Below are 25418 nucleotides of genomic sequence, written 5' to 3'. Positions count from 1 at the left end.
TATCTGTCCATTATAATTATCCGAGTTGTTATGCCGTGGTCGGTTGATGAACTGTGTGTCAGTTCCCAATGTTTTGTCCCCATCTGTGGAGGACATCTTCAAGGGGGTCTGTAGCTCGATGGAAGGTCCAACACACCCACTGGCTCGCTACTGACTACAGTTAGTTGGGAATTGACACACAATTCATCAACCGACCACGGCATAGCAGCCCAGATAACTAAAATGGACATGACATTTCCGGCCGTGAAAGTCTACATTTTAGTTCAGTATCTACCTGTAATCCTCATGGTTCTGCTGTCGCTGCACTCATGAGCAAGGTATTCAACGTAAAAGATGTGGTTTCACATAGTGCTCCTTTTCAGTTTCAATTTATTGCTCGTAACATGTAATTTTACATGTATGTGCATTTTCAACTATGTGTAAAGTTTTTACAATTACATTTTTGTAAACAAGGGGTAAAGAAATTAATTTACTGTGTTCTTTTCACTACTCTGTGAAAAAAGACAGATTTTATTGTTCCTAAAAATGTTGTTAATATGTAACTACTTGAATGATACAATAACTTTAATGGTTGTGCATGTAAAGGTGGAATACACAGTACATAACTGATAAGCTGTCACATTTATCACTATTGCTTGCATCTTTATTTTATGTTTTCTGAGTTTGCAGTGTTTGTTGATGGTAGAAGAATCTTTAGCAAGAATCTGCTGTTGAGCATCACATTCTGTCGCTTTGGGGGAACTTACTTCTCAAGTAATTACCAAGCAAGGCGGTAAAGTGGTTTAGGCTATTCTCTAATGGCTACCCTGTAAAAGTTTATATTCAGAAATAAAATCAAACAATGGAAAATCCAGGATGGAATGTAACAATAACAGGGAAGGAAAGTTGCTACTCACCATATAGAGGAGATGCTGAGTCACGATAGGTACAACAAAAAGATTCACACAACTGTAGCTTTCGGCCATTAAGGCCTTTGTCAGCATTAGACACACACACACACACACACACACACACTACTTGCACAAACGTCTGCAGTCTCAGAAAGCTGAAACCACACTGCGAGCAGCAGCACCAGTGAATAACACACACACACACACACACACACACACACACACACACACACTCTCTCTCTCTACTTGCACAAACGTCTGCAGTCTCAGAAAGCTGAAACCACACTGCGAGCAGCAGCACCAGTGAATATTGGGAGTGGCGACTGGGTGGGGGTAAGGAGGAGGCTGAGGCTGGGAGGGGGAGGGATAGTATGGTGGGAGTGGCGAACAGTGAAGTGTTGCAGGAAAGAAGGTGTGGAGGGGGGAGGGGGTAAGTAGCGGAAAGGAGAGAAATAAAAAGAAATTAAAAGACTGGGTGCGGCGGTGAAATGATGGCTGTGTAGTGCTGGAATGGGAACAGGGAGGGGGCTGGATGGGTGAGGACAGTGACTAACGAAGGTTGAGGCCAGGAGGGTTACGGGAACGTAGAATGTATTGCAGGGAAAGTTCCCACCTGCGCAATTCTGAAAAGCTGGTGTTGGTGGGAAGGATCCATATGGCACAGGCTGTGAAGCAGTCATTGAGATGAGGGATATCATGTTTGGCAGCGTGTTCAGCAACAGGGTGGCCCACTTGTTTTTTGGCCACAGTTTGTCGGTGGCCGTTCATGCAGACAGATAGCTTGTTGGTTGTCATGCCTATATAGAATGCAGCACAGTGGTTGCAGCTTAGCTTGTAAATCCTATGACTGGTTTCACAGGTAGCCCTGCGTTTGATGGGATAGGTGATGTTAGTGACCGAACTGGAGTAGGTGATGGTAGGAGGATGTATGGGACAGGTCTTGCATCTAGGTCTATTATAGGGGTATGAGCCATGAGGTAAGGGATTGGGAACAGGGGTTGTGTAGGTTCGGTGGACGGCGGAATACCATGGTAGGAGGGGTGGGGAGGATAGTGGGCAGGACATTTCTCATTTCAGGGCACGATGAGAGGTAATCAAAGCCCTGTCGGAGAATGTAATTCAGTTCCTCCAGTCAACTCCGCAAACGTAATTCACACACACAACTGCAGTCTCAGGCAACTGAAACCACCCATGTTAGTAAGTAATTTGTGTGTGATTTGATTGACAGGTGAGCTGTATGAGCAAAATGGAAGAATCTACAAGACTCCTACAGGAAATATCCAAAATTCATAAAAGAAGGCACAGGTTCAGCCAAGAAATATCAGAATTGCCCATTGGCAGATAAGTTGGACTTTTTTGTGACACACCTCACTACATCCTACATCATCAAATGTTGAAGAGTCAGAATAATCATTACTTGACATTGAGTGTTGAGAGATAGAAGCATCGAATGAACCAACAGTGTCAGCTCTCCTTTGGCAAATAAGCCAAAATGAAAAAATTAAGGAAGCTTTAGCTGCAGTCCCAAAGAAGAGTGAAGCATGAGTTCTACCAAATAGGTGACTTATTTTTGAGCTGTTCACATTCATTCAAGCTGTTCACATTTTGCACACAAACTCATTTAAAAATCCGCTGGCTCAGTTATGTGGAGGTAGTGAACTTGCAGCATTAAACAATGCAACATCACTGCAGCTGTCCCTTGCATTGCTTCCATCATCCAACTCAGTGATGACACAATGTAGTACTGATACTGGATCATCAAATGATGTCACCATACGGAGCAAGATGGTGCAGTGGTTAGCACATAGGACCCGTATTCTGGAAGACGACAGTTAAAACCAGCCAACCAGCCAATGTGATTTCCCTAAATTGCTTCATGCAGATGCCAGGGTGGTTCCTTTAAAAGGGCACAGCCAATTTCCTTACCCACCCTTCCCTAATCCGAGCTTGTGCCCCATCTCTAATCACCTTGTTATCAATGGGATCTCCTCCTCCCCCTCCCCCTCCTCCTCCTCTTGATATTACCATTGTAATCTTGGAACCAGGGGGATCTTCCAATGACTTTTCTAGTGCCAGAGAAATGTACAAGAAGGCGAAAGTTATTTTCAATGTAGATGACAAAGCTCACAATTGTTTGTAGACAGTGTTGATAATATTTTTCCATTTATATCTTATTTATCTAGTTCCATGTTTTATGATTATTAATAGTTTTGAAAATATGTAAGTATTGATATAAATCTTGTGGTATTGAAAGTGCCTGTAAAATAAAGTAAAATTATAGTAAATGATGTATATCATAAATAATATTCTTCCAAACAGTGATAGTAGAATCAGTTGACATCATAAATAATGTGATTACTTAATACAGTCTTTGCTTTGAACCCAAGAGTGTTCCCTAGTTCATTTCATTTTTTTCCGATTTTCAGTTGAATGAGTATGTGTAAAGTTTCAAATAGTTTGTGAGGCATTCAAAAATAACTGAAGAACCAGTCTTCACAGTTCCTTGAAAAGACAGTGAAATTCACCATGATATTTTTGTTTATTGTTAATATCAGTACAACTTAAAACTTTCAAGGGAATCTAACTTACAATTACACAACCTTCCATATGTTTTGTGTGTAGGGATACCATAACAAAAAGTTGTATAGCCTATGTTTAGCTCCTTTCTGTGTCAAATTAAAGTCCTGTAAGGAGGCTTGTGATGACTTGAATGGAGTACAAAGTGAGAATTCCAGGAATTGACGTGAGTAGGAAAGACTATACACAGAAAAAGCTTTACTTGTGTAACAGTTGTTAGCCACACTCAAGACAAGATACAGAACCATTACAAATGTTTATTTTCATTATAAATAGGAAATAAAACACTTCAAATGACAGTTTAGACAGACAACAAGCTGGCCGCTGTGGCCGAGTGCTTCTAGGTGCTTCAGTCCAGAACTGCGCTTCTGCTGTGGTCGCAGATTCGAATCCTGCCTCAGGCATGGATTTGTGTGATATCTTAGGTTAGTTAGGTTTAAGTAGTTCTAAGTCTGGGGAACTGATGACCTCAGATGTTAAGTTCCATAGTGCTTGGTGCCCTTTGAATCCTCTTTGAACAGACAACAAATTGTGATGCAAATAAAATAAATTCTGCCAATAGGATTAGGATGATAGATGTGAGAAAAATGGATACACAAGTGTTGGGGATTTGTGGTCACTTGTTCACTTATTGCCTATTGGCTTGTCTCTTGGTATCTTCAGCTGACACTTGTTTAGTGATCTTTCTGACAATTCACCAACATGAGTGGTAGGCATTGTCAGAGATTCATCCTCATTACTGTTCATGGATCAGAATTGAGCTCATGGCTGAATGTCATATTAACTCCCCGTGCCAGTTTGAGAGGGGGGGGGGGAGGGGGGGGAGATGGCCACATTGGCATTTCCCAGTATTTGCAACGGTCATCCATTGCAGCTTGACAGTCATCCATTGCAGCTTATGAATTCAGGATCTGTTTAACATAATGCTTTCTTCTTTATTATCAAAACTATTGTCATATTTACGAATTTCAGTGGCTTCAAAATGGGTATGATTCATAAGCTAATATGTGCGCAAGACCAATATGTGAACCACAGCACTTCAAATATGAGATGCAACACTTAGAAAGTGTTGACACACAATGGATACTACACCAGTCATATGAAAAGTCTCAGGAAACCTAACATCTGGTGAAGTGACATGTCAGAAGCAGAAATGTGAGATTAAGCCTTTCTGCCACACACCCTCAGGGTAATGGACAGAATTGGCCATATATTGCATAAACATTTATACAAACTGATCAAGATGATCAGAGAGTTCTCGGATCACCAAAATGATTCACTCGCAGTGTCAGAGTACACCTCACGCAATGTACAATGGGGAAAAGTCAGCCAGACAGTCTATCAGTACCAGGATCATCGGATGTAAATAGTATTGCAGGTGGAGAAATTGGCTGGCAGAGTACGCGCTGTGTAAGACCAATCATATAATAAAATTTTCTAATGCAGGTTCTTCCTGTGGAGAAGTGCTATCATGCCCATTTGTTCGGGGATGTCAGCAAATTTAGAAACATAACAGTGGTATTGTCATAGCAAAAACAAACACAATTTATGGGATGTAGTACTTTATAGAGCAACACATAAGATACAGGTTGTGCGTAGCACTGAACAAATTGACTGGACAACAGTAATACAGTGTAAACAATAGGTCAAGCACTCATTTCCTGTCACTTAAATAATGCTGTTTCTTCGGCAGCTCACCAGAGCGTGCCGGGAGGCCAACCCAAGTGGCCTCTTTAAGTAGGCCTGTGAACTTTAATGGATGTGTCTCTCTGAAATCACACACATCATGAGGAAGGTACATCAAATATTATTAAGAAAGAAGGAAGCGACAGTATAAATGTACTATTGATTCCCTTGCTGCAGCAAATAACCATTGCAGGTAACAGTGGGAGAACCGCAGCGATAATGATCAGAAAAATATCCTCAGACACTGGTGTGATGGGGCTCAAGTCCAGTATGCCACCAGCAATGGATTGGTGAATGTTTGAGAATACCAGTCACTCATCCTGGTGAAACATCAGAAAAATCATTGAACAAATGGCAGCCAATGATTTCCCCCCACCCCCCCAAAAAAAAAAAAAAAAAAAAAAAAAAAAAAAAAAAAAAAAAAAAAAAAAAAAAAAAGAGCCTAGTGGCAGTATGACAGGAAAAGGATATAAATTAGCACTTTTCCATACTTCCTTGAAGGATCTTCCAGTTCCTGGGTTTGTCAGTGTAACCGCACTGATTTTATTCTTATCAGAGAAGTTAAAGACAGTGAGAGAGTAACCTTACAGTTCTTGTCTTTCAGCTTCCACCTGCTGGAAATCGTGCAGAGTCTGTAGAGAAGTACCTTAAAAAATCTCTAGACGCCCTGCAGTTGAGTTATGTTGACTTGTACCTGATACACCACCCTGTGGGGGTCCAGGATGTGGGTGGTCAAATTTTACCAAGAGACAAGGATGGAAATGTTCTCTTGGACATGAACACTGACATCATCAGCCTGTGGAAGGTAAGTTTCGTTAGTGTTAGTGTTGCTGTCATATAATTATTGTGAATTATACTGTATTGTTGGACTTGAAAGCATGCATTTTCTAAGAAGTTAGTGCTTCATCACATAATATAGGGTATTAATTACTTTAATAAATAAATTTTATCAAGAAGGAAATTTTTGTAGGAAATATTCTTATAGTATCGCTACATTTTATCCTTGGAAGTAGCAACATCAGAAATGATGACTCAAGTACTTACCCGATCTCTGGGATTGTTGGTTGATGACTGCCCCAGAAAAAGAAAGAAAGTGACAAAGTCTGGTTACAGTTTTCTGTTGATTGTCCCATATGAAAAGTATTCTGTCCACCTGATATTCCACAAAACATGTATCAGTGGTTATAATTAAAGTGCAGCTACTCAAAGAGGTCCAGTGTGGGCTGTAATTTTCATATGGCATCGAAACTTGGTAGATATTATAATATGTTTAATGTGGAACCAATTTACACTGGAAAAAATTAGTTCCAATTTTGGCCACCAGGGGCAAATCAGGTGCTGTGAATGCAAGAAAAATGTTTAGAAATGTTTCTGTATGTAACAGATCAGGAATGTGACATGGGTTCCACATTAATGCATTAGAATATCTACCATACTGGATCCACACTGGATCTGTGTGAGTAGCTGTATATCAGTTAAGTTTGTTAAATAATCAAGCTGTCTATTACTTTACATCCTCCACTACTGTTTACTCTAGTCCTGCCAAATGCAGGGTCACCTGTGAAAGCAACCATATGGTTTACCAACTTTGCTGCAATCACTATGCCACATTGCACAGGGGTGTAACCGCTAACAAGCAGTCTGTCTGCATGAATGACCCCTACTAAACTTTGACCAAGAGATAACTGGATGACTAGTTACCAAGCATTCCATGCAGCACAATGTGATCAACTTCAGTGACTGCTTCACAGCCTGAGCCATCAGGAAGTTCCCACCAACACAAGCTTTTCTGACCTGCACAGGTGGGAATTCTCCTTGCAGCATGCCCTTCACAACTGTGACCTCCAGGCCTCAAACTTTGCTAATCCCTGTTCTCCATCTGTCTCTATCCCCTTCCCTGCTCCCAACCCAGCCTCACATGTCTTCTGACCCCCCCCCCTCCACTCTTCCTCCTGCCCAAAAAAAAATGTGCATAGTCCTTTTACCATTTCTGGTTCTCTCCTATTTTCTCCTCCCTCCAGCACAGCCTTCCAGTGCAGCACCTAGCAGCATCCTGCACACGTCCCCCACAGACAGCTCTTCAGTATCTTCCCACAACCCTATCCTGCTATTCCTTCCCCTCCCCACACCTTTTATGTATCTCCCCACAGCAGAATTCGTCCAAGATTCCTACTAACCTCAGTCGGACCTCAGCACCTGTAGGTATAAATGGAAATGCCATGTGGCTAGGGTCTCCCGTCGGGTAGACTGTTCGCCTGGTGCAAGTCTTTTGAGTTGACGCCACTTCGGTGACTTGCGTGTCAATGGCGATGAAATGATGATGAAAGACACACAACACCCAGTCATCACGAGGCAAAGAAAATCCCTGGCCCCGCCGGGAATCGAACCCGGGAGCCCATGCGCGGGAAGCGAGAACGCTACCGCAAGACCACGAGCTGCGGACACAGCACCTGTAGGTGATAGCTTATCCAACAGTTTAATTTTAAACTTGTGTCCATTACTCAACACCTCCTCTATGTGGTGAGTAGTAATCTATTTTAGTTACTATTAAATTGATGATATACATATAAAATGACATCAGATTCTTTGTGATGGATTGCTTTATATTTTTGATTAACATGTTTACTTTCATATAATTGTAAAAATATTATGAAAAGTTTAGTTGCTACTCACAATACAGTGGAGATACAGAGTCGCAGATAGGCACAACAAAAAGACTGCCAGAAAGGGAGCTTTCGGCCAAAAAGGCCTTCTTCAAAAATAGACAAAAAACACACACACAACAAAGTCTATGGCACCTGAAGCCAGACTGCGAACAGCAGCATGTGATGGGAGAGACAACTGGGTGGTGGGGGTAAGGAGGAGGATGGGGCAGGGTAGGTGAGGGATAGTAGGGTAGGGGTTAGGAATGGTAAAGTGCTGCTTGTGGGAGCTTACAAGGCAAGGACGAGTGGAGAGAGGGTAGGGCAGCTTGGTGCAGTTGGGTGGGCGGGGGGGGGGGGGGGGGGGGGGCGATAATTGGGAAAAGAGAGAGGTAAAAAGACAGTGGGTGCGTTGGTGGAATAGAGGGCTTTGTAGTGTTGGTATTGGAACAGGGAAGGGGTAAGATGGGCAAGAACACTGACTAAGGGAAGTTGAAGCCAAGAGGGTTGTGGGAACATAGGGTATGTTGCAGGTAGAGAACAAAAAGCTGGTGTTGGAGGGAAGGTCCCATATGGCACAGGCAGTGAAGCAGCCATTGAAATGAAGGTCATGTTGGATTCCATGCTCCATAATGGGGTGATCTAGCTGTTTCTTGGCCACATTTTGTTGGTGGCCATTCCTGCAGACAGACAGCTTGTTGGTTGTCATGCCCAATTAGAATCTAGCACAGTTGTTGTAGCTTAGCTTGTAGATCACATGAGTAATTTCACAGGTAGCCCTGCCTTTAGTGGGATAGGTAATTTTTGTGACTGGACTGGAGTAGGGAGTGGTGGGAGGATGTGTGGGACAGGTCTTGCATCTAGCTCTCTTATGGGGATATGAGCCATGAGGCAAGGGGTTGGGAGCAGGGGTTGTGTAGGGATGGATAAGGATATTGTGTAGGTTCAGTGGGCAGCAGAATATCATTGTGCGAGCTGGGGAAGGATGTGGGTAGAACATTTCTCATTTCAGGGCACGGCAACAGGTAATCAAAATCCTGGCAGAGAATATAATTCAGTTGCTGCATTCCTGGGTGGCACGAAGTCACAAGGGGAATGTTCCCCCGTAGTGGAGATGGTGAGTGACTGGAAAGAAAAGGTGAGGGATATATGTTTTTTGTACAAGGTTGGGAGGGTAATTGCAGTCTATGAAGGGCTCATTGAGAGCTTTGGCATATTTAGAGAGGGACTGCTTATCACTACAGATATCCTATGTTCCCACAACCATCTTGTCCTCAATCTTTGTCAGTTATTTTCCTCACCATCTAGTCCCTTCCCTGTTCCCATTCCAGCACTACACAGTCCTCAATTCTACCAGTACACCCACAGTCTTTGTACATCTCTCCTTTTCCACTGCCCTCCCCTCCCCTCCCTTCCTCTCCCCTCACCTCTCCTCCCCCCCCCCCCCCCTCCTTACTGCGACTGGCTACCCACCCTGGCCCCCTATCCCTATATGCTCCCACAAGCAGCCCTTTACTGTCCCTCATCCCTACCCTACTCTCACTCCTCCTCACCACCCCAGCCTCCTCCTTACCCCCACCATCTGGTTGCCTTTCCCATCATGCGCTACTGCTCGCAGTCTAGCTTCAGCGTCTGTGGTCACCTGTGTGTGGGTTGCATTTGTGCGAATATTTGTATGCATGTGTGTGTTTTGTCTATTTTTGACAAAGGCCTTGTGGGCTGTAAGCTCACTTTCCGACAGTCTTTTTGTTCTGCCTATCTGTGACTCAGCATCTCTGCTATATGGTGAGTAGCAACTATCCTAATATTGTTGTGTTCCATCCTGCTATTGTATAATTGGATTGATAAAAAGTCTACTCACCAAGCAGCAGCTGGAGAAAGCACAGACAAAGTTATGGAAATATTCAAGCTTACAGAGCCAGTGGCCCCTCCTTCTGGCAGAATAGGTGATGGGAAAGGAAAAGAGATGAAGGAAAAGGATGGGCGAGGTTTAGGAGATGGGTAGTGTCATGAAAAAGTTGCCCAGAACCCAGGTCACTTATTAGACTTACCAGACCGAATGACAAGGAAAGGCTAATTGTTGGGGACTGCTCTGGATGAGATTTGAAAACCTGGGAGGGTAAAGGTAGAAGATAGGGTAAAAAAGAAGACAAAGGTTTCTGAAAAAACATCGAGCAAGAGTTAATAGTTAATAAAGAGGAGAAAGCTAAGTGCTGTATACATGGTAGACAGGTGAGTTGGGGACAGGGAAAAATAATCATGTCAGAAAATAAAAGATATAGAAAACTAAAAGGGAGCAAAGAAAAGGAATAGTTACTAAAAAGAAATGCTGAGACCAAAAAAATTTACATACATTTAGGCCAGCTTGGTGGCAGGAACTATGGGCTACGTTATAATGCTTGTTACCACCTGTGGAGTTCGGAAAAATTGCTGTCAGAGGGGGAAGTATGGCAAGTGTGGTGAAACAGGGATGAGGTCATGACTATCATGTTGTAGAATTTGCTCTGCTACAGGATACTGTGTGTTGTCAGTATACACCCTCTATCTATACCCATTCATCTTAAGTGATAACTTGTAGAAGATTAAACAGTGTCTACATAAAGGCTGGTACATCATGTATTGTTTCGCAGGTGGCTTCCTCTTTAATAGTATTTGTTTTTCCAGTTACAGATCTGGCATAGGTGGACGTAGGGGTGTGCTTAGGGCGAGTCTTATAGTGTTGACAGTCACGGGTAGGTGGCATAGGATAGGGAAATGGGTGCAGGAGAAGGATAGGGCCACACCAGGAGATTGCACTGTTCTAGGTGTGATGGGCAAAATATCGGACAGAATGGACCTAAATTTCAGTGCATGATTTTAGGAAACCATAGCCTTGTTGAAATAGTTGATTAATGCATTCAGGACCAGAATAGTACTGAGATGACAATAGGTGTACTGCTAAATTGTTTTTTGGAGGGTTCAGCAGTACCAATATTGGATGTGGTGGCCTGTGAAATCTTCTTTTGAACTAGGCTGGTTGGGTAATTACATCCAGTGAAGACTGAAGTGAGAATGGTGGTATATTGCTGTAAAGAACGACATTTGTCCATGGAGTGAGTGATTGATTATTTTGTAAAAAATTTTTTGTTTATTTATAGACTCAATCACATTCTTATGGCACAGTCATAACCGGTTTTGGCCATACAATGACCGTCTTCAGATTCTGTAACAATAGAAAGGAAATTTATATTAAAACCTAAAAATAAGTGCAATATTTAACCAGGCTTATTAGTAATCTAACTGAATTTATCGAAATACATATAGTTCATACCTAAAGGCAGCATACATTGAACACAGGTTCATGCATTGTCAAACTAGCTATAAAATCTAAAACACTGGTGTTCTATAGATATAAAAATTTGCTAGATTTTATTCCCCCTCTTTGGCTAGATGCGCATGTCCTTTATAAGATAGTCTTTATTTTTCAAAAGCCTAAAATATGACAAATTTACTATTAATATTTAGGTAAAATGTATATAAAATTTAAAATTACAGAAAAGATCATTAAATCAGGGAAATAACATTTTAGAACAAGGAGTAAACATTGCTATAGATGAAAATAGGAGTAATACTTGTAGAGTGTATTTCTGACACCCAATGGCACTGTATTTCTGGCTATTGCCTGTTTATGCCATTGTCCATTAGTACGACAGGGACAACACAGGCAGCACGACAAGTATAGTGCTCTGCTGCAGGTGGATGGTATGCTCCTCTGCCTTAAAGGTTGTTGACATCTGCTGCGGCCCACACTAGACAGTGCAATATTTGATCGCCGGAGCTGAAGCACGTATGTAGTAAAAACAATTCACTCAGGTGAACAGATCATCGTAAATGTAGAAGTGTTAAATATTGCACTTATTTTTAGGTTTTAATATAAATTTCCTTTCTATTGTTATAGAATCTGCAGATGGTCATTGTATTGCTGAAACCGGTTATGACTGGGCTCTGGTAAGTCTCCCTTACCTGGGGTCTCAGGCAACATTCCTGTAAATCTCACCAGTCCTTTTCCTTTATCCCTCTTCATTTCCATTCAACTGTGTCTGTCAGAAGAAGTAGTCTCTGGCTTGAAAAGCTTGCACATTTACTTAACTTTCATTGTGTTTTCTCCTGCCACAGCTTGATGAGTAGACTTTCATCCAGCAAGGTTATATTTTCAAAAATAGATTATTTTTGTTGATAATTACTATCATGATATTTTGTCAACACTTCCTTTTTTTGTTGAAGTTATTGTCATTTGCATGTCCACATTTCATTTCTTTTAATTCAGTCATTTCCTCATTAGCCTAATAAATTCAAACTTTTAGCATCATGTTTATTTTATTGTAAGTATAGTTTCTCAAAAACTTTTCTTTGCTGAGGAATTTGTAAGATTTAATTGATGTGAACAATGCACTGCCCCATATATGTGTGTTATCAATGAAGGCTTACGGGTAAGGTGTCAGATGATAGATGCAGGGGTCTCATGTTCAATCCCTGAACTGTCCCAGGATTTCTATGTGTTACTAATCACTTGTTTTGCCTATTGCAATTTTTGTTAATATCTGAGCACCATGGTTTGGAATCCACATTAGATTGTCCTCCCCACCCCCTAAACTGGCTGGCTAAGTCAGTTTGAAAGTTAGAGGAGGGAAGTAGCATACCACCATAGGACCATGTTTAGTAAAGCATTGAGCTCTTCAAACCGACCTTTGGGTCACTGACTGCCTTGAATTTTATTATTAGTTCATCCAATTACTAATTACAAGATTTAAATGAAGGAAAATTCTCTGAAAAATATCCAAAAGTAAAAATTAGGTATACAAAACCAAAAGTCAATGCAAAGACTAAAGTCATCAATTATAAATATCTAATGTACACATGTGTCAGGCTGTACATTTGTGTCATGTAGTGTGTTCTACAATATTACTTGACATTGGCAGTACCATTTCAATGTACAATTTTCTAGCTGCTATTGAAACACTGCATGTTCAGGTGCAGCGTGAGCCCATTCAGGATAGTCAAGGTGTGAGCATCTTCAGGTGGCGTTAAACTGTAAGGAGTAGATTTTTATGAATGAAAGGAGTTTAAGATGTGATCCATTAGAAATTTAAGTTACTCACTTCAGAACTAATGACATTATTATGAAAAGGATAGATTGCTACTTACGGTGTAGCGGTGATGTTGATTCACAGGCAGGCACAATAGAAAAAGACAACTGAACAAGTGTGCTTTCAGCCATGAGGTCTTCCTCCAAATTAGACAAAACACACACACGTGTTATCTAATTCAGAAGAAGGCTTTCTGGCCAAATGCTTACTTGTTTGGTAGTCTTTTTGTTGTGCCTGTCTGTGACTCATCATCTCTGCTATATAGTGAATAGCAATCTATCCTTTCCATAATATTGCCATTATTCTAGCCTGGATTTTCCTTTGCTTCATTTGAGAACTAAAGCACACAAAGGAATCAGGAAGGAAGTGTGTCCTTGGTAGCTGGACACAGGCACCAGAGAGCAAGGGCTTGTGGCTGGGAGCCAACGCTCTACAGTGATGGCCAGCAATTGACACAGTTCCTCACTCACAGCCCTTATTGGCTAAGCACAGTGAGAACATAGAGAACAGATTATAAGCAGTTCATATTTCACGGGATCAAACAACCTCTGCTGAAGCAACCACCTGACTTTTCTCTTAGCCCACTATGAATTATACAAGTACTTCATATATCTGTTGCTTGTATCATCCTATTCCTCTTTGTATTAAATTTCAATCCCTACTGTCCCACTGCTTCCTCCCATACTTTTACCTCTCTTGTGCCTCTCCTCCTCCATTTCCCCCATACCATCGAACCATCTGCATATTCCACTGCTTTCATACTTCCATCTCCCATTAGCACTGCCACTTCTGCTATGTATTATCCATAACAGTGATGAAAAGTAGAGGGATTAGTATACTCCTTTCCTTCAGCCTATTTTCTGTTCAAACCTGTCTGTCTTTCCTCCTACTTTTATACAACTCAAATTTCATTGATACATTTACTTTATGCATCTCTAAGTCAACCTTCCACTTCTCTTTTCTGAATAGTTTTTGGATCTTGCTTTGTGTCACACTATTAATTATACTTGAACAATACACAAAAATATTTTAATGTAAAATTCAGTATAGTTATTAGCCTATCTGGGTGAACTGTGCATTATGATGGATAACATGGGTTTTAGATGAAGTAAGTCACCATGCTACTATAAGCAAGAAGGATGAAGGGATGCACACAAACCACATAGCAGAAATTAAGAGTTGTGTAGGTTATGAATTTGCATATTTCATTATGAAATCTGACGTGAACCATTGAAAATGTGAAAAACCGTAATTTGGGTGCATTTGAAGGCAGTTACCAGGTATTTAATGAAAATGCATTAAAAAAATTCAAGAATACATTTTTATGAGCAATCTAGAAATATCCCGTATATCCATTCATTTTTGTCCCATAAAACTGGACTAATTGTGCAGCTTTGCTCTGTCATACTAGCTGCTGTTCTTGCTGATCTCTATCTGTGACAATGAATGAAGTGGGTGGAACACACACTATATGCTTCAGTGAAATTACCATCCATTGTGCTCTTTGTAATGCCATGCTGAGTGTAGCTGTTGGTGTGCAGGGATCAACCAGAAAGATCCTGAATGAATTTGCATCCTCCAATGGAGAGTGCACTAATTTGAAAATTCCTGGCAGATTAAAACTGTGCGTCACACTGTGACTCGAACTGGGGATTTTTGCCTGTCACGGACAAGTGCTCTGCTTGCTGTACTCACTGAGCTATTAAATCATGACTCTTGACCCATCCTCACAGCTGTACTTCCATCAGTACCTCTTTTCCCAGTGCTAGCAGTCTGCGACCACATTTAGATACAAGCAGGAGATGTACAACTTACTAGAGGATGGTGCATACAGGAGAATGGGTAGTAGATAATCCAACAAACTATAAGAAGAGAAAAGCTAAAATAGCATAAAGACTTTGTCCATGAGTAACTGCATACCCTAGACTTCACAGATTATGTAAACTCCATAAAGAAGGGAGGCCACTCTATCCCACCATAAGCAGCATCAGTGCACCAATGTATGAGATGGCAAAACACGTGACAATGATCTTCAGCTCAGCACATTTGATTCAACCTTCAGAACTTTTGACTTGGTAACCTTCAATATAGGTTCTCTCTCCTTTAGGGTACCATCTATGAGCCACAGTTAACCTTATAGGAGAAAAGTTTTGACCATCAATAATGAGACTCTTTGTAATCATTCTAGAGTCCGTCTGACGGTAATTTCTATAATCAGACAGACAGAGAGGCAATGGGGTGACCGCTATCACTATTGATAGCCAACATGTTTATTGAGGCATTTGGAGGAGAAACCCGTCCTTGACTCAGCAGACCACAAACAATTGTGTTTCTTCAGGTACGTGGATGATACATTCTTAACCCTTTAACTGCTCTGGACATGTTAACGCGCACGCCTTTGTACCTGTCCCTGTGTGCTCTGAACATTTTTATGCGCGTAGACATGTTCAGAGTACCAGGTAGAAGGACTGGTGGTGCACGTGAACTTGTTCGGAGCACAAATGGACAGGTACAAAGGTGCGTGTGTTAACAAGTCCAGAGTGGTTAAAGGGTTAATCTGCCAACATGGATGACATCATCTAGAGGACTTTTTGAATCATCTGAATTCACTGCACCAAAACATCAGATTCACAATAGAGATAGAAGAAAATAATCAACTTCCATTCCTCGACATGCTAGTCAAGAAGAGACCAAATGGTGAACTTAGATACAGTGTTTACTGTAAACCACACAGAACTCACAAAATTTCTGATCAAAACAGTTTAAGGGGCTCTGGAACGCCCTATACTTGCAATGTTAAAATAACGCTTATAAATTACATCTTTCCTCACAAAGTATTTGAAGTAGGAAGTTGAACTTTTTACAGATTATTTATTGGAATATGGGCTACAACTTAACACAGGGATTTTACAAAATTTTAGTTCAGTTTTTAAAGATGATTTTTTTCAATTGTAAGGAAAATTCACAACATTTTTTTGCAATTTTTTATTTATATATTCAAAAATATACAGTTTTTTGGAAAAAGGCTGTGTTAAATTATGCAGAAGGTACCGTGTAACATTTACTGAAAGTTTGAAACAAATATGTTTGGAAGATCCTTAGAAAACATGTAATTAGTATGAGAAAATAAAAGTTTTGGGAATCGAGCGACAAAGATTGGATTAACTTTTTAGTGCATTCCAGGTCCATAGGATGGATTATCTTCATCCTCTGCAAACTCCTACTCCAGCTTCCTCTTGTTCCTCCTCCTGTTTACTCTTGCTTGTATTTCTAGACTCTTTACAGCCCTGTCTGCAGCCCGAAGGCGTTCCTTGTCTAAAGCAAGCATCGCTCGTACCATGTTAGAATGTTATTATTTACAGTAATAACACATACCTTTGGCTTTCCAACATTTCTCCTTTTCTTAAAAGCCTTCAGAGGATTTCTAATAACTTTACTTTTACTCATTATTATACTTCAACAAAACAGAGACTCAAGAAACAGAATTAATTACGAATATTTTCGAGATAACGACAGAGTAAATAAACATGAAACAATCGACAATCACACCAGCGATATATATTGAACCATCACAGGTTAGCCACAACACATACTTTATCTCACATCACTAAAATGTACCTGATGAACACGGACGTTAATAATAACACCATTTGACAGCAGTTTAACAGCACCACAGTGGGTCACGCCCATGTAGAACACATTTAAAAAAAAATTTAAAAATAGTTGTAGTCTTCGGAATTGAATAAATTATACATCTATTAAAAGGTAATAGTCTGCAGATTCAGAAAACGCAAAAAAGTAAAAATTGAACTTTTCATGATTTTGAGCCTTTGCGGAGCCCCTTAACAAGAGAGTTGCTGCACCAGCAGACAGTTTTACAGAAGAATGGATACAACCACCACCTTATTCATTATGTCATAAGAACAAAGGATTCCAAGCTACAACATGCAGAGAAAGAAAAGAAACATGCTATGACAGCATTTATCTTGTATGCTGGTAACAAGTCAACAAAAATTGGGAGAAATATCTGAAAATATAATGTCAGCTGTGTTTTTTGCCCACCCAGAATGAAAGCCCTGTTGAATTCTGTTGACAATTTAGGACTCAGAAAATGAGGAGTCTGGTCTGGAAAAATGTACTTAGGCCAGATGACCTGGACTGTGTAGGAAAGAACATTGACATCCTAGTGATGAACACATTTCTCCCAACAAGTTTGTTGATACTTTAACTGTAGAATGTTTCACTTTGTTGACAGAGCCACAACCTCACCTCTGCTTGCACCGTTTCATCACTATCAAAGCAAAGTCCTCAAAACTGTTGTTCAAGTTTTGAAAACATGTTACATATGTCACAGTAATCGTGAGTGGTCTGGCATTGTCATGCTAAAGGAAAGGGTGCTCCATGTGTGGACAAACTCTTCAAATTTGTGCTGTCAGGATCTTGCAGAGTTTATTGTGCTGCCTTTATATACAATTCCAAATGCACCACACCTTGAACATCCCAGAACACTGTGAGCATGATTTTGCTTGCTGACAGCTTGGTCTAGAACTTTTGTCAGCATTGGTGATGGTTTGTAGCAGAACACTATTAATGCTCTCTTGTTTTTGAAACCAAAATGGTGAAACTAGCATCATCACCTGGCACAATGTTAAGGAAACCATCATCTTCACTCTCAAAATGCAAGAGAAATTGTTGACAGATGTCCAGTCTCCTCTGTTTCATGTCAGGAGTGAGCTTTCCAGGCACCCACAACGCACATAGTTTTCTTTACTACTGTTCTGCAGTGATGGGCTGTATTCTCTCTCATGATATGCCACAATTACTTGAGAGCTGTATCTGTGTTATCGAATGATTTTTCTCTGATGAATTTATCAGCCTGATTCCAATGAGTCTCGTTATTTGTCATATGCAGTCACCTACTCTTAGCTCTGTCACACACACATTGAGGTTAGCACCACTGTTTCCTTCATTATGAGCGCGAACAACTCAATGTCCCACATTACAGGTGGCAATACAATCATCACTGTACACAGCTTTCATTTTTGTATGGATTTCAATTGGAGGCATGTTTCCTGCAGTTAGAAACTCTATTACAGAATGCCGTTTCTCACGTATCGACATAGTTACAGTACACGCTGCCATGTTACATGCAACAGTTTATAGCCCTCCAGTGGCAGAGTATTGCAACTTGCATCAGTGAAATGGGAAAGTCGCCCGAGTAATATGCATGACATGTAATATCTCAGCCAATATTAAGAACAGAATAAAAAATTTGGAGGCATTATGTTTCAATATGCCTTCTTGATAGTTACAGTGACACAAAGTTGTTAAAACAGGCCAAAGATTTGGGGACTGCATTTTAGAAGGAATTTGTAGAGATCTGATTATATGATGTACCAATACTTACTAACAGTGGTTTCCAACTAAGTAAGGCAGTCTGGCATTCACACCATGCCAACTGAAGAGTTGGGGTCACACCATGTAGGAGCATCTCCATTCCAGCAGCAATGTGATCTCAGTAATGGTGGTATACAGATTGAGGTCCATGGCTCGGATCCAACCAGTGCTCTTCTCCCACCACCTGACCAGCAGAGCAGCCATGCCCAGGCACCAAGGGCCGATGATTGACAACAGGCAGGAAGGGAAGGGGCATATAAGACAGCACCCAGTGGAATCAAGCACTCATCAGGACCACCTGAAGATGGTGAAAAAAAAGGTTGACAAAATATCACAACACCACCTAGCTGAATACTCAACCATTTCAAAAATTTCACATAGTCTGCAGCAGTCAGGGTGCCTTTGAGTACTTAAATATCTTCAGCATTTCACGGCCCTGTCAGCAATTGTATAAATATTAATTTTAGTTTCAATAATCAACAGCCTGTTGATTATTAAAATTAAAATTAACCTTTGATTACTGCTGCTTCTTCCATGGAAGCCCAAGTGTATGACCTCCATAATATACTACTGCCCCACCAGCTTGTATATGGGAGTGTGCATGTTTCAAGCAGTTGTTCATTTTGATGGTGGCATAATTGGACACAACCATTGACCTGGTGTAATAAAAAATGTGATTCATCCAACCAGCTAACGTGTGTCCATTGATCCACATTCCAATCTCTATGATCCCGTGGCCACTGAAATCATAATTGATGATGTCATTATGTTCAAATGGGAAAATGTAGAGATTGTATGCTGCAAAGCCCCATGTTCAACGTTGTGCATTTGCCAGCACCATCACTGAACAATGTTGTCAGATCTGCCACAGAACACAATCTATCCTGCTTTACAGAGTGTGAAATCCTCCGACCTCCATTTTTTGCGTATGTTGAACACATTGTTATCTGTTTGTGTTTTCATTGTCCTTCAAGTACTTTCATAGATGCTTGCTATTGTGTCTCCACCAAATAGCAGTGAGGATATCCCACTGGTGGACAATGATATGGAGGTGGAATTTATCAGTCACCTCAAAAGGAGATGCTGAATGGACATTGAGCCACTTGCCAGTGGAACCTGCCAGGAGGTAAATCTTAGATGAGCAAATCCTTTGTTTTCTCAGCTGATTCAGCACTTTGACTCACATTTCAGTAGTTTTTCACAGTGCTGGCTGCTAATTTGTGTTAGGCTACTTCCTCACTTCCTCTGTTGTTGTTGTTTCATTTTTTCCTGCATTTAACTTCAATTTACATTTTACTGTTGATTAGGATTAGCATCATCATGTTTTTCTCATCAACTATTCTACTGAGGATGAGATCATGGACATACTCATAATGAGCAATTATTCAGAGTCAATATAAGAGATAGCTCATCCACAGACTCTGAAGGTAAGTCCTAAGCCCTGATGTCAGCAGGTGTAACAGTAGAGACTTATTTTTGAATTGATAATTCATCAGCCGAAGAATCCAAAGGTGATAATGAAACACTTAGAACGAAAGCATGGTTTAATGACAAATTTGATTATAAAGAAAAAGATTTTTGTCCTCTTAGTCACGCATTTAATTATTTGACTTTGGGACACAGCTGTCAACTAGGGAATGATCAGAGCATTCTATCATTCTTAATATTATTTTTGACAGAAGATACTGTGCTGAAAAATACACAGATCGAAGTGCTGAGTTGTCTATTTTGTATGTAAAGTACACAAAAGTAAAAAAACGGCACACATTGCATCAGATAAAAATAGTAGGTGATCATGTATTTATGATATGTAACTACTCATATATAAACAAAATATTCATACACCTTGATTTCCATTGCCTTGGAGATTTTATTGCACAATTGCACACAAAATGTACAGTTTTTGTTCATTCTTATAACGTGTTTAGGCCCAGTACACATTTTAGGCTGTGTGGCTGTTTATAGATGAATTGTTGTGCCATAAAACACATAGGACAGGATAAACATTTAAGATTACATATGCCTGAATTTGAAAGTTACATTAAAATTATGAAATATTGTAATGGCATGACAGCGAACTATGTTGTCCATTTACATTGGGCTAGAGGTTATCAGAAATTTAAGAAACACATTGCAAATTTTCCTACAGGATGAGAACTGTTCCAGGGATGTACTGTTCACATAGTGTAGGCCTATTTATTAAAGGCAAGCAATCTGTTCTCCTTCTGTGATGATGCACTCAGTTAGTCTCGTGATACAATAAAAGTGAAATTAAACAGTTGTCAATGTAGCTCACAAAGAAATCAAATATATGAGAACAATGTCACAGGTAACTGGTATTTTTATTTCAGCATACAAAACAACAGGATGCATTTGACTACAAAAGAGGTTGCACAAAAATATGGAAACAGCATGAGAAATGTTTGCTTGAACGTAAATGCAAGTGCTAGCCACGCCTGCAGGTTGTGTTGATCTATTTGACAATTAGCAGCATCTGTGCAGTGTTCTTATTGCAGTTGTTATTTGTGGTTAGAACAGTGTTGTGTGTAATTGTGAATGAAATTATGTCAATGCTCAGTAAATTTAAACATGGGAAAATTGTTAGTGCTCATACATTGAGTGGTTCCATAACCATGGTAGCGAAAGTGCTTTGTGTTTGAACAGGCACCATATCAAAGATTTATATTGCATACAGGATGATCACAAAAGCTTCATCTACTAAGTCACAACATAAAAACATATGTTGAGTGATTGTGACAGATGGTCATTGTAGAGGATTATGAAAAACACTGATGACAGCTGCAAAAATCCATGCAGAACTGAATATCACACTTGAAAACCCTATCACCACCGAAAGAACGTGTGCAGACAATGTCAGTACCATATCAACAAGAAGTGAGTTCCATAAGCAGTGAATAGGAAGGTCAGCTGAAATTCGGAAACCACTCATCAGGGATGCAAATGCCCAGAACTTGAAAATTGTGTCGAAGCCATAAATCCTGGGCTTTGGAGCAATGGATGAAAGTCATTCAATAGGACAAGACTTGTTTCACTCTGTTTGTAATTCTGGCCAAGCTTAATCCCAAAAGTGAAACACAGCAGGGATTCAGTGATGATTTGGGCAGCAATATCATGGTATTCCAGGGATCCCACAGTTACTCTGCAAGTTTGTATTACTCCCAAGGATTATGTGGCCAGTTTGACTGGTGAGGTTCATCCCATGGCACAGTGTTTGTTCCCCAGTGGTGATGCTGTGTTCCAAGACAACATTGTCCTTGTTCATACAGCTCACATTGTCCAGGACTTGTTTTGTGAGCATGAGGATGAATGTTTCACATCTGCCCTAGCCATCACAGTCATCAGAGCTCAATATTATTGAGCATTTGTAATCTACTATGGGCAGAAAGGTGCATGATCACTATCCATCACCATCATTTTTCTTGAAGTTGTCACTGTTTTGTAGGAAGAATTGTCTGAGATTCCCATGAAAACCAAAGTGTACCTGTACTTGTATTTATCCATTCCAAGATGACTAGAAGCCTTTTTGAATGGCAACAGGTTTCCTGTACCATTTGTGGCAAGGTATTGGGTTATACTTCCGGTTTTTCCAATTATTTTTTCTCCTCTCCCTCTGTATATACAGTATGTTGGCTATTATCAGAGTTGTGCTGTGAAGAAGCACTGCACTACTGATGTGTGTTGAAAGCAAAACAATTGTCAGATTGGGTTAGCAAAATTGCATCAAAAACTGTCAAAGGAAAAGCCATCTGTAAATTTCTACAGATTTGCAACAACCATTAATGTCAGAAACTAATTTTTACACCAACAGTAATGTTCACCTTGGTTGTGACATATCTTAGAGCAACAGAAGCAGAAAGCACAGGGGGAGGCAGGCCACCTTGGTAGCCCGAGCTGAAGTAGAAGTCAAGACAAAGGCTACTTGGTGCAGGTACACATACTAGTTGATAATGTCACAGAGCTCAGATAATCATGTAGTAAGAACATTTGCAGCAGCCAGACAGTTAAATAATGAGATGCCCAACTGGGAAACCAGTTTGCTTACGCTACATGAAACACAGCATTATGCACCCGTAGTAGTATAGCGTTGATTACCACACTTTGGATGTGGATTTTGAATTGGGTACAACTGGTACTGTTTCTATATTGCTTACAACAGACTTGGCATTTGTTCTAGAATTTATTGGCTTACTGCTTCCAGGGTGGCGCCACATGTTGCTTTCTCCTAGCTTGTACTATTTGTAAACATGTTTCACACTAGTTTCAAATAAATTCTGAGCACCTCATAGCTGCATTTACCTGCTCTTTAAGCAGACTAATTGCTTTGGTTTCTTTCATCCTATGGGGTACTTGATGTGATGATGAGGTGTGAGAGGGTAATTCAATAAGTAACTGAACTTTCATTTTAAATTTCTTGAGGTTAAAGATCTAAGTACATCTGCACCTATGTACATACATAGTTCACAAGCTACCATATGATGCATGGCAGAGGGTACTTCTTGCTAATGTTAGTATTTCCCTTTCTTATTCCAATTTCTAATGGAGCAAGGGTAAAATGACTGTTTATGTGCTTTTAAACAAGTCCTGAGTATTCTTATCTTGTTTTCAAAGTCCTCTAGCAAGGTGTATGTTGGTGGCAGTAACATCATTCTACAGTCTGGTTCTCTAAACTTTCTCATGATGTTACATGAAAAGACTTCTTATCTTGAGAGATTCCCATAACAAATCTAGTAACATGCCTGTGAATTGCTTTCATGTATCCCTTTAATCTGACCTGGAGGCGAACCCAAAAATTCAAGAAATACTCAAGAATTGGTCACACAAGTGTCCTGTACACAGTCTCCTTTAAGATGAGTTGCATATTCCTAGAAATCTCGCAATTATTTGGAGTTGACCATTTACCGTCCCTACAACCTATCTTATATACTCCTTCCATGACTGTCAAGCAGCACACTATTAACATTGTGTTCAGACATTACAGGCATGGTTTTCCTACTCCTCTGAATTAATTTAATTTTATCCATATTTAGAGCAAGTTGCCATTAATTGCACCAATTACAAATTTTGTCCAATTCCTCCTGTATCCTCCTGTAGTCACTTAAAGAGGAGACTTTCTCCTACATTAGAGAGTCGTCGGCAAACAGATGCAGTTTGCTGCTCACAATATCTGTCAGATCATTAATGTACATAGATGTCAATAGTGGTCCTCACTGACTTCCCTGGAGCTTGTCAACAGCTAGATAACACAGTTGTCTTTAGTCTCGTGGTAGGTCTCGACGTTGTCACATCAGTTTGCTTTTTGCTCTTGCAAAGTAAATGTGGCTGTCCCTCTGTCCCTTTCTTGTTTTTATTGTCTAAAGGCGTACTTCCAGTCACATTCACTACTGATGTCAACATTGAGCAAGTTCATGACCTGATTTTGAATCATTGACAAGCGACTGTTGATGCATGTTAATTGTGATCCTGAATATAAAATCATGTGTAACAGGCTCAGGTGTCATGAATTCTTTGGAAGAGGAGTACCAAACCAACTCAATAAAGAACAATCATATGAGAATCGGTCAGCAACTACTGCACTTCCATGCCAATAAGAGTGAAATGTTTTTTAACTGAATCATCACTGGAAGTGATCCATGGATTGACCATTTTGAAATGGTTAGCACATGCCAGAGCATGGAATGGAAACAGCCCAGATCTCTAATCAAAAGCAATTCATTGGTTGTTCCATAAAAACATGGGAGAACTGCCGGATATCAGTAACTTCCTGCCACGATATTTCGGCGCAGAGTCTTCTGGCCACCTTCAGGTGAATGCCACTGTAGTAGTACTGGCGAGTACGCGCTGAGCTCCGCTATTTAAAGCCTTCTGAGGTGACATTGCGCATGCGCTGCTCAGCGAGCGCGTTCATAATGGCTCCGTGCACTGCGCCTCGCGCCCTCCACTGCAAAAGCCTGGCATATCGGTGTCAGGTCGATTTCCATCTTTATGCAGATAACTACGTTGACTACGAAGTTTCTCTATAACAGGATTCCAAGCAGAGAAAACTTTAGATGACGCGACTGTGTCTGTGCTAGCAAAAGGACTGAATTTTGCTCCCACACCTGTTTCACCGCCGCTAGTGGATTTCATCAGTGCCATCGAAGAAGCTGTACGCCGTCTTGATACTGATGAGGCGGAGGAAGTTCGTCGAGAGTCTTGCCGTGTATTGACCAGGGGTGCACCAATGAAGAATAACATCTCGCCCATGGAGAGGATAGCCCTCCGTAACTTACGAGCAGATGTGGATACAGTAGTCTTAAAATCTGACAAATGAAACGCGACTGTCCTCATACCAAGGGATAACTATATTAATAAGATCAATGTTTTATTATGTGATTCAACATATCGCAAAATCGATAAGGATCCCACGAGTCGAGTAGTGAGAAAAACAGCAGAACTTTTATCAAATAGTTCTCTACCGAAGGAGGTCATCAAGAGACTGAAACCAAACAGTTCAGTTCCACCTAGGCTATATGGACTGCCTAAGATCCACAAGGAAAATGTGCCATTACATCCAATTGTGAGTAACATTGGAGCAGCCACCTACGACCTAGCAAAATTCTTGGCATCTTTGCTCAAACCAATGATAGGCAAGTGTGCACATCACATAAAGAATTCTGGTGATTTTATCCGTCGACTTCGCTCACTACAACTGCAAAGTAGTGATTTATTGGTCAGTTTTGATGTGGTTTCACTGTTCACAAAGGTGCCTCTGGTGGACTCACTACACCTCATTGGCAATATGTTTGGTGCAGACATTACAGCGTTGTTTGAGCACACTCTCTCCTCTACATATTTTATATTTAACAATGAATTTTACGAACAATCTGATGGTGTCGCCATGGGGAGTCCTTTGTCTCCCCTGGTGGCCAATCTTTTTATGGAGGATTTTGAGGAGAGAGCACTTGACTCTGCCACTTTTAAACCGACAGTATTTTAGCGGTACGTTGACGACACTTTTATAGTGTGGCCTCATGGTCTGGACCGTCTCCAAGAATTTTTACGTCACATGAACTCCATACATGAAAACATAAAATTTACCA

The 25418-nt window shown here is 40.5% G+C and overlaps 1 protein-coding gene across 9 annotated transcripts in view; it reads left to right on the top strand.

The window, feature by feature from the left end:
- The window catches only part of LOC126092469 (1,5-anhydro-D-fructose reductase-like), a 142498-nt gene that overhangs the window by 57150 nt on the left and 59930 nt on the right, over positions 1-25418 (top strand). For all 9 annotated transcript variants that reach the window (XM_049908077.1, XM_049908080.1, XM_049908078.1 and 6 more), the window contains exon 4: positions 5758-5958. In XM_049908077.1, coding sequence (XP_049764034.1) covers positions 5758-5958 — 201 coding nt within the window. The remainder of the gene's footprint in view (positions 1-5757; positions 5959-25418) is intronic.

Source organism: Schistocerca cancellata, chromosome 7 (genome assembly GCF_023864275.1).
Source record: "Schistocerca cancellata isolate TAMUIC-IGC-003103 chromosome 7, iqSchCanc2.1, whole genome shotgun sequence".
Classification (NCBI taxonomy): Eukaryota; Metazoa; Arthropoda; class Insecta; order Orthoptera; family Acrididae; genus Schistocerca; species Schistocerca cancellata.
This window is presented reverse-complemented; position numbering and strand designations above follow the sequence as displayed.